Source organism: Mus pahari, chromosome 4 (genome assembly GCF_900095145.1).
Source record: "Mus pahari chromosome 4, PAHARI_EIJ_v1.1, whole genome shotgun sequence".
NCBI classification, from domain to species: Eukaryota; Metazoa; Chordata; class Mammalia; order Rodentia; family Muridae; genus Mus; species Mus pahari.
The window spans coordinates 13,888,219-13,899,448 of NC_034593.1; the positions used below are offsets into that span (position 1 = coordinate 13,888,219).

The following is an 11,230-nucleotide window of genomic DNA, read 5'->3' on the forward strand; positions in this document are numbered from 1 at the left end:
TTGACCTTAGTATAAGGAGATAAGAATGGATCAATTCGCATTCTTCTACTTGGTAAACGCCAGTTGTGCCAGCACCATTTATTGAAAATGCTGTCATTTTTCCACTGGATGGTTCTTGATGAGCAATCTAAGCAGATTAGTGTTCTTCCCTAGAGCTTTCTGCTAAGGACAAATAGCTTAAGTAAAATTTAACATGAAACACAACCTTAGCAAAAAAGTTCACTATAGTTCTGGTGTTTGCTCCAGGAAAAGCAAAAGAGGAAATTTAACATGATTTTTGGCTTCATTGTATCCAAATTATGTAAAATAAGCCCCAAACTCCCAAGGCTGCCCAGGCTCTTCTTAGTGACCTCAAAGGCTGTCCTGTGAGAAGCCAGGGCAGCTCCCTCAAATTTCTGTCCTCCTTCTTTAGTTTGCTCAGTAATAATATCTCAGAAATTTATATTTTATGCTTTATTTAGAAAAACTAAAAGGGAAACTATCAGTAGCATTTGCTCTGTAACCATCATCATGGAAACAATTTCTAATAATATTTGAAAGTAAATTTGAATAAAAATGATTTTCAGTTTGTTCCACTGCATATGCATGGGAATCTGGACAGGTCCTAGTAAGGAAGGCCTATGGACTCCATTGGGGACCTAGTTTAGTTCTAGTCCCTAAAGTGAAGCATATTATAATACCACCTGAGCTATTTGGGATAGCAAAGATCAGCAAGTTCCACTTAATCTCAGTATGACAATCATTTAAATCCTCTGAGAGACCTCAGGGTGTCAGAGGCAGGACTGGCTGTGGAAGACACTGAACAGGCCTTCTGCTCACTAACTATGATTCTGCTAGAATTTCCTGGAGGTGCTCACATTCACTGAATTGTACTGGGTCCAGGAATTTGAAGCAATCTGGCCAGTGTCACAAAAGACCTCAAGGAGAAGTCCTTTGCTTGCAAAGAAAGCAATGGCTTGTGATCAGTCTTTCCTTGTACCTCATCATGCAAGGCAATAGAAATTCGAACCTATACAAAAAATCCTGGAAAAGAAATTTTAATAATGTGTCCCTCTTATAAGCACAAGAAGTAACTTATACAAAAGAAATAGAGTCTTGTCAATAATACTAAAATTCTGTGAATACCATAATTAAACAAGGAAATCTATAAATCTGGCATGGAGACCACAATAAATAATAATGGACTACATGGGGAAAAAAAAAAAGAAATTCGAACCATCTCACAAAAGATGGCAGAGTGAGAGGGGATTCACTTTTCTCAGCCTACCTCTTGAGTTTTCACAGCCTGCAATACAATGATTCTCCCATAGCAGGGTTCCACATATGCTTGTTGTACTAATGAGCAAATAAGACCAATGTCTATTTCTAAAGTAATATTCATGTTCTTGAAGCAAAGATAGGTTCTGAGTGTGAATGTGAACATGCAGAAAAAGATGAGTGGCTGAATATTTAGAGTTTATGAACAGCAGAAATGGTACAACACTGAAGTACTTGATGCCCAGGTTGGATAGGAGATGCACTTTTCTAAGCTGGCTTTAAACATAGAGATCTGCTGGTCTTTGCTCCACCATGCCTGGCCCTAGCACTTATAATGCATAATTTTGGCTTTTAAATTCCTCAGGTTATCAATCAGATTTAAAAACTAAAGAACCATGGGGTTGACAGGGGGGGAGGTGAGGAGAGCACAAAGGATGGTGCCTACAGAGATAGTGGCAATCTGGTAAACATTTTTTTTTGATGACAATAACTCTGCTTTAACTCTCGTGACACAAATAATAAACTCTGCTACTAATTGGATAATTACAAAGAAAACCATAAGCAGAAGTGAAAAACTATAGGGAGAAGTAGTGACATTTTAGCAAATATTTTTCAGATTTAATTTCAGTTGCTTTATTTATTGCTTCAGTACTAATAACTGTCATTTTTGGTATTCACAAACTCAGAGATGAATCTTGCCCTCTGGAGAATGCTCACCCTGGTCAAAGCGCCACACCCTCCTGGCTGTCATTATCGACATAATCCTTCTCCTAAAAAACCATGCAACACTTGTAAGACATTGGCTTTCCTGGTAAATACATACAAATGAAGCTCGTCCTCTTATTAATTTCTTAATATTATAACTCAAGTTGGCTACAGAACATTGTGTCTTAAAAGCTATATTTGAAAGCTATATTTAAAAGCTATATTTAAATGTCTATGAGACATTTAAAAAGAGTAAAGAAGTTTCCTTTTCCAAAGGTGATCAGTAAATAGTAGCGGTCTGAGCTTCCCTTCATGCAAAGGACAGCAGAGTGTATGTACACTCAATTTGCATGCAGGGGGTGACTCTCCGAAGTGGTATTAAGGGATGAACCAGGGTGGATTAATTTCCAGTCTTTGATATTCATTAACTCCAGCTTCAGGAAAAAAATACAAGGAGATGACACAATTACCCTCAGAGCTTCACCGGAGAGCAGCAGCTTTACAATTTGAAGTTCATAGTGCCATGCTAATTGATCAAGCAGGGCACATACCTTTAGCTAAAAGGGCTTAACTACTATTTTTAACTTAGCGATAGTGATGATGATAATTGACTTCTGAAGTTCTTCCTCAAAAAGAATCTAACTCGGTGGCTAAAGGTAATGGTGACCAAGTAAAACTGTCTATTTCATTTGAATTAAGCAACATTTAGAGTTATCTGTATTTCTGTTCACAGATCACATAACTGCGCTTTCTTACCCATCATCAATGACTGACAGGAGGTTTATTTACCTTTGGAGCATGGAAGATTTCTGGGTCATTGTGTATCAGTGGAGGAAAGAGAGCCAGAAAGTCTCCCTTCCGCAGAGAGTAGCTCTCACTCTCTGTGCTGAAGTCCATGTCCTCTTGCACTTCTCGGATGATGCTGGAGTATGAACAGAGCCTCAGAGCCTCAAGAATAGTGCTTTCTGAAAGAAACAAGCCATAGCTCCTGTAAGGTGAGAGAGTGCTCCACGAAGCTTCCTTAGTCGCCTGTTAGAACTCATGACCCAAACCTTGCCTGGAAGGGAACTGATTTCTTCACAGCCATTGAAAACTAAGGGACAGTAAATGAGGCTGTGGGTACTGAGGGGAAAGAACCTGGTGGCTTGGCCACAGCATCTTTGGGGTTTAGAGGCAGGTGGTCTGCACACTCTTTATAGACAGAGAAAAGAAGGGATGGTCACCAGGAAAGGACTGGTCTGTTAGGGAGACAAACATAATAATAAAGTGAAACTATACACATCTCACAGCACACTACTGGAGGGTTACTTCATCAGTCTGTAGACTAGTGTTGCCTATAAAGCCAAGTTTAGCTACTTAAACGCCCCTAGACAGTTAACTGTAAGTTAATTATAGTAGGTACATTTGGAGACAGCTTAACTCTTCATTTCTCTTATGCTAGTTGTAAATAAAATGAGTCAGCATTTGTTGGAAATTTTTCAAAGGAAGAAATTTTTATATGATTTAAAAGAAAACCACACTTTTTCTCAGCATCCAGGAAGAATAACATTCACCATCATGTCCTGGAAGATTCCAGAAGCCGAATGTCCTTGCTTTCCCAGTGGCCTTCACCTTTTGCTCCTAGCACGGCAGATTTTATGGCTAATTTCCGGCGATTTATCCTGGCAGTTTGAGGAGGAATTCCTTTGGGAATAATATGCATAATTTGCATAAATCATTCTGATAGCATGCATATCAGTGTGTAGCTCCTGTCTAGAGCTGCATCTCTCCCTTCATAATCAAAACTGACTATATTTCCACTGGCGTGAATGGGTCCTGGATTATAAAGCCTTGTGCTTTCTAATCAGCAATGTGAAAGAGCGCCAAATGGAGCTTCCCCCATCACATGATAATAAATGATTGTGTTATGACTTACAATTTAGAAACCTCACACACATACACATGTTCAGAGCCTAGTTTCTTAGTGCTGAACACAGTTTTGGCATAGCCCATCCCTAGTTATTAGGTTATTAAAGGCAGACCCAATAGAGAGGGCTTGTATACCGAAAAACACAAAAATAAGTATTTTAGTAAGATTTAACCCTAGGAACAGCTCGCATAGGGACACAAAGTAGCTTTGGTGCCTTTTCCCAGGAGGTTTTTTCCTTGAGCACGCATTTGTCTAAAGAAATGAGGCTTCGGTCAGCTCTGTGTGGGCAGTGCGGTGATTCAATGTGACGTATAGTGAGGCTGTGCATATTCTCTTAGACTGCCTTCGTTATTATAATCAGGCAGAGTCAAATCGGTTTGCTGGTGATGAGGCCAGAAAAGAACTTTGGTTTTGGAACATGGACTTTACTGCAGATAGCCACAAGGCACCTGACATGACAGATTTCAGCTGGCCAGACCCCAACAACCAGCATTGCTATGGTGAAAATCAAGGAGAGGCTTCCCATGTCCTGCTGCTGGTCCTGTTGGACCAACAATAGCATAGCATCATTTTAACATGTGGTATGAAATAGTAGCTGACATATGTAGTAGTTCTGTTCACACAACAAGTCCAGTAGGGGTGTGGGAAGAAGTAACACAAAAGCAAAATAATGTTTGGGGTGGCTGCTGTGACAGGATAGGCATTTAACAGTCCGAATAACACGGTCATATCCGATTGGCTGGTGTGCTCTCAGAAAGCATGGCAGCTTGTGCCTACTGCAGTATCACAAATGACAATTGGGCAAGCATATCTTATGCAGAAGTTAATCACAATAATGGAGCTGAAAGTGTGGCTCAGCAGTCAGATCGTAAGTGACAAATCTGTTTTACCTTCCAGTACCAGTTATGTGTGCAAGACGAGGTTGGCTCTTGCTCTGAGCGATCATGCCGATAATCATTAGGCGACAAAAGTAATGAGTTGTGTTATTATCACCAATGGAGAGGCGAGCTTATGTGATCTGCAGTACAGCATAAAGACACAAAAGCCAGCAGCACTTCCAGCCCCAGAATGAATGTGGGCAGAGCTATATGTTGAGAAGGATGACAAGGGCACAATGAAAAAGCTGCAGTTTCTCCTTGTAGTTGTCATAGTTGAGCAGACACCAGCCAGTGCCACTGACAGACCAGCTGGGCCCTGGGAGGACTTCCATGCTACACCAGGAGGTACAGTAAATTATCCTGCACGGTAGAGCAACATCTGTTTCTATGCTAGTGCCGAACAAACAAGGCAGTTTAAAACATACCAAGGGATAACCAAGCAACAAATGAACATGACCCTCATTTTTTCCCTCCTTTCTCACACTCGAGGTGCTAAATTTCATTGTGCAAGCATTCCATGAAAGAGATGCCAGGTTTTTATTGGATAAGGTGTTGTCAGAGAGATTTTACATATTTCCAAAATGGAAGGGAAAAGCTTATAGTATTTTTATTCTTAGAATTGTCTCCTTTCTATCTTCATTTCCTTTATACTAAAGCTAGCACTTGGTTCTCAATTTGCTCTAGAATTATATAAAAAAAAAAAAAACCAACAACTTTCCATATACTTATAAATATTCAGTCTTTAAACCTAATTTGCTATACTTAGTTCACATGCCTTCAAGCATTTGTCTTCCAATTCCCACTGAATAAATGCGTACTAATGAGAACCGAGCAAGCTGCCGAGGCAAAGCTGGGTGACTGGGGTCTGGCCTGCCACCAGCTTGTGATAGGCGGGCAAATTGAGTTAAAATGAAAAGTCTTGTCAGCTAAAATTCAACATGGTAGCCAAACGGCAAGCTGTCAATCATCTATCCAAAACAAGGGACTATAGGTAATAAAAGGTCACTGTGGATCATTAGTGCACACTTGGCTTACATATGGAAGCTAATTTTAATTAAACATGATCTCTATCTGTAAATGTTTTATAAAACTTATTGTGCATAATGGATTGCTAATTTATGCAAGCATTTAGCAGGTAATGGAACCCTCTAATTATTAGACTATAGTGTAGAAAAATGGTTATAGAGAATGCAAATATTTGGGGGCTAAATCTACACCAGACATTGCAAGGTGCCAACTGTCATAGCTGTGGTTCAGATAAGGCTGCTTGTATACTGTCAAGAACCAAGTTTTACTAACTACCATCTATAAGACAATTGGGTCACAAAATTTTCATGATGAACTCACAATTACTTGCCTGAACCACCTTCTTTACCTGGCCAGGAGAAAAAAAAATGAGTTCTTCTTTTTTAAAGATAGAAAATGAATATGATTAAAAGTTCCTTGCAGATAAAGAGATTGACATGTTTAAAGCCATGGTGTTTCACAATTCAGTGGGAGGGAAGTGACAAATCAAGGGAAATGCTCGTAGGAAAAGGCACATCCGCTTTGTCTTCGAAATAATTCACAGATGATTCCCATTTGTAGATTTTTGAGTGCCAAAGCAGATCATTATAATCAATAAATCCTGCTGCACTGCAAACACAGATAAGCACATGCACATTTCTGCCTCATACTTAAGTCATGTCTTTATATGTGGAATGAATACACTGTGACATGGCTGTGCTATTAATGTGGGTCACCTTAATGATTGGTGCAGGCTGGCATGCCACCTGATTAGCCATGGTGATCAGGGGATAGTGGCAATGGCAGCAGTGAAAAGAGCATCCAGCCCCGCTATAGTAACTGGGGCTGAAAATGGCTAGGAACAGGGAAGGGAATGGACATGACAGAGCTGTTCTCTACAAGGTCTGATGAAATGTCACCTAGGATGCACACACACACACACACACACACACACACACACACACATTTCTGAGTGTCTGTATATAGTCTCTTAGACAGATGAGGAAGTAAAAAAGAAATTGTGATAACTAATATTTAATTCAAAGGAAAATCATAAATTTTTAGATCAACAATTGTATATTTGAATAAAGTTAAAAATAAATCCGAGTCAGTACAAATGTCTACCTTCACACTGCATTGCAGAAACAGGCTTTAGTTCCTACTATTTATGGTTCCTGCCATATATTTATATACATGTAATAAATACATATGCTCAATAAAATTTTGTTAAGGTCTTACTTTGCTCACAGCACTGGGACAGAATGCCTGGAGTAAAGAGATCCACTGTGTGGATTTGACCTGTACTCACGCAGCAATCTGAGAAATAAAAAGTTGAAAATACATACAAGCAAGTGGCTTCTAAGATCGTACTTTAAGATGTTTCTTTATTGGTTAATTGGTGTGTGTGTGTGTGTGTGTGTGTGTGTGTGTGTGTACAGGTGACCAATGTATGTATGTTCAGAGGTTCCCCTCATGGAAGTTAGCTTGTCAGCCTTGGTGGCAGGTGACTGTATCAGCTGAGCCCACTCACTAGCCCCCAAGCTACTACTTTAGACATTACATACCTTACTTGTTAAACTGACCAAGACTATAAACTTTGATTTTTTTTTTTTTTTTTTTTTGGCTTCATGGAACAGTTCTAACAGCTAAAACAGCACATGCATTATCGGTTATTTGTTGAAGAAACCTTATAACTATTCGTTTACCATCTTGATTTCTCAGATTTCTTTTCAGTGTATTTTTTGAGGTTATACAGGATAAGACTCAGAACCTTGTACGTGCTAGGCAAATGCTCAACCTCTGAGCTATATCTACAGTTCAAACTAAGGCATGCATGGAGTAATAGTGCATTTTATTTGCTTGTTTGTTTTTTATTTGTTTTATCTTGCTTTTTTTTATGGTTCTGGGGATTGAGCCCAAGGCTTTACACATGTTGTGTAACTTCTCTAAAACTGAGCTATAATTTGTCACTTTATCCTTCTTCTCCCTCCCTCCCTCCCTCCCTCCCTCCCTCTCTCCTGTCCTTCCTTCTCTTTGACAGGGTCTGCCTTTTTAACCCAAGCAGACCTTGAACCCATAATTCTCCTGCCTTTTCTCTCTAGCTCTGACACTACATCCCATATCACTCACTTGACTGATATGTACAGTTTCCGAGTTATCACTCACAAAAAAAGTATTTTTTCACATTGAAAAGAAGTTTTCTTCCCTTTAATTTTCAACCTTTATTAAAAAAAAAATCAAGTCTTGCTCCCAATCCATTTATAATCCCTAAAATACATATAGTTATTTTATCATTTATTTAGGAGTAGGGGTGGTGCTTTTGTGCTGGCTAGGCAAGACCTCTACCCCTGAGATATACCCCAGCCCATATTAACCATTTTGTATTTCTCTGTCAGAGATGATATGACATTAGTCTTTTGACATTTGGTAAATTCAGATATTTGATAGGCCTCCTACAATGTGCCAGAACTACAAGCACTGCTTGAGTCGGGAAAGAGAGAGGTGCTTCTATTCTCTGTGTCCCAGATATCTATCGTACTTCTATTGGTGTGTCACGTGTGCAAGCAGATTAGGAGTGAATTTTCTAAATAATGTAACCACTTCTCGGAGATTACCAGCTATATTGGCTGTCTGTTAGAATCACAACTGATTAGTTTAAAAAAAAAATAAGCATAACATCTCCATCCCAGATCAATGAAATCAGAACCACAACATTAACCAAAACCTTGAAATGAGGGGTGCTGAACCTTGGCCACATAATCACCTGGGGGATTTTTAAAGCCATCAACCCTCACTACAGAATGATAAAATCATAGTCTCAGGGGACCAGCCCAGGGCTGAGTATTTTTAAAGGTCTCCAGATGATTTCAGCGAACAACCAAGTTGAGAGCTGTGGTTTGAAGCTGGGTTCTTCCAAGAAACCTCATTCCTTTCTCTCTTGGTTTACTTCTAACTCCCATGTGATGAATTTACTTGAATTTTCGTTACAGTTACCTTCTAATTAGCTGGTATTTCCTTCATGAGCTCCTTAGCTTTGTATTAAATTGCAGAAATTGATAAAAGTGACATCAGTATTTTTCGATGATGTTTCCCTGTATTATACATGAAACTTGATTGTCTACTGTCTGTTTCTAAAGTACCCCTTTCTTCAGTTAAGATTTTTCTCACAGGAGACTAGTACTACAGTGTAGTCAGAAAGCATTTGACTAGCATATGCAGAGGCCCTGGGTCCAATCCCCAATATGGCAAAAAGAGAAGAAAAAAAATAAAAACATGAAGTGGAATTCTTTGGTTTTTTTTTTTTTTTTTTTTTTTTTAGTATAAGATTTTTTTTTTCAGGAAGTGAAATTCTTACCTTCTGTGAGAATATTTTGATAAGCGTAAAAACTGCCCCATTTGTCTAAATGTCCATTTTTTCCTCAACACAATTATTTTATAATACTGACCACAAGAAGTAACTAAAAACTACTTTGAAATATTTAAACAACTGATAGGTTTAGCACAGACATGTGATTATCATGGTTTATTATTGGACTTTTAATTGTGAAGCTAACACTTCTGTTTTGGGTGCCCATCTCCTCATTGCACCGCTCACAAGAAATAGATTTAGACTCTTGACAGGGAGTTAGGTAGACTAATGTCAGATCTCCACCCTCAGCCACACCCAAAACACTTCTCCAGTCTTATCCCAGCTTTGTACCAGAACACCTGCTGCAGCCTGCCTTCCCAGCCCTCATTTCCAGTGGATAACCCAGCTTTACCCCTTTAAATTTCCTTTCCACTACTTTCTGCTTTATCCTAGCCAGCACCTCCCACAGACATTGCCTGTAAAGTCACAGTCCACTTCAGTCAATAAAGAAGGTAGGACAATGGTGAATCTTTACTGATCCTCCATGCTTTCAAGTCCAGTGCCCCAGGCTCTTTGCCAGCTCTGTAGCAGATCTGTCATGGCTTCTCTTCACTCTCTGTCCCCATTCCCAGGGGCTAAGCAAATCCTAATGGAGCACTCCACTTTTCTTCCTGATATGGACCCATTCCTAAGTGTTAGCATCCAATGTCTAAAAACACATTTTACCTGGAACCTAGTGTAGACACACATATCAGGACTCCCAAAGAATTTTCCACCAGGCAAGATATAGTCATCACAATCTCCTCAGAATCAGAGAGGGCAAGAAAAACCAAGGAACAGAACAACCACCCAACAAAGACAGTACCAGGTATAAGCATCAAGAATTACAATTTTTCCAATATCAGATACCTAGATACCAGTGTAAAAACACAATCAAGAACAGCCAGACAATGTTTTTCCATTTGAGTACAGCAACCACAACACAGCAGACCCTGAGTGATGCAACATAGCTGAAGGACAAGAAAAATGCCTTCAAATAGCCTTCATGAATGTGACAGAGGTCCTCAAAGAGGAAATGAATAATTCTCTTTAAGAAATCTATAAGAACACAAACAGTGGAAGGATATAAATAAAACAGTCCAACACCTGAAAGTGGAAATCAATAACAAAAACTAAAACTGAAGGAAATTTAGAGATGGAAAGTTCACTAACTCAAAGTGCAAACTCAGAGGTAGCCTCACCAACGAAATACAAGAGGTGAAAAGTGAGAATCTCAGGCACTGAAAACACAACTAAATAAATGGATATGACAGAAAGAGAATATGTTAAATCTAAAAAAAAAAAAAAATCTCCAAAACATCTTGGAAATCTGGGAAACAAAGAGTTTATTTTTTGAGAAAACCAATAAAATGGACAAACCATTATCCAAATTAACTAAAGGGTAAAGAGAGAATATCCAAATTGACAAAATTAGAAGTGAAAAGGGAGATAACAACAGACATTGACAAAATGTAGAGAATCATGAGAACACATTTTAAAAGCCCTTACTCCAGACATGGAAAATGTAAAAGAAATTGTAAATTTCTCAAGCCATACCACTTACTAAAGTTAAATTAATATCAGATAAGTAAGTAAAACACACCTATAACCCCTATTGAAATACCAGTTATTAAAAGTCTCCCAACCATAAGAAGCCCATCCTCAAATGATTCCTTATGAACAGAGATACAAAATTCTCAATAAAACACTTACAAAACAAATCCAAGAACACATCAAAAAGCTCATCCGCCATGGTGGTACCCACTTCACCCTGCAGCTACAAGGTTGGGTTAGCACATGAAAATCAGTCAATGTAAGCTACCATAGAAACAAATGGAAAGACAAATCCCACGCCATCACCTTAGTGGACGATGAAAAAAACATCACTAATACCACATCTGATAGAGGGTTACTAAACAAAATACATCAAAAACTCAAAAAGTTAATCACCAACCAACAAACAAACAATCTAATCAAAAAATGGGGAACACTTGGTGTGACTCTAACTAAGGAAGTGAAAGATCTGTATGATAAGAACTTCAAGTCTCTGAAGAAAGAAATCAAAGAAGATCTCAGAAGATGGAAAGA

The 11,230-nt window shown here is 38.8% G+C and overlaps 1 protein-coding gene across 3 annotated transcripts in view; it reads right to left on the reverse strand.

Annotated features, from left to right (window-relative positions):
• Window positions 1–11,230, reverse strand: part of LOC110320479 (25-hydroxycholesterol 7-alpha-hydroxylase) — a 167,088-nt gene that overhangs the window by 5,762 nt on the left and 150,096 nt on the right. For all 3 annotated transcript variants that reach the window (XM_021196518.2, XM_029538118.1, XM_029538117.1), the window contains exon 6: window positions 2,752–2,927. In XM_021196518.2, the coding sequence (XP_021052177.1) occupies window positions 2,752–2,927 (176 nt within the window). The remainder of the gene's footprint in view (window positions 1–2,751; window positions 2,928–11,230) is intronic.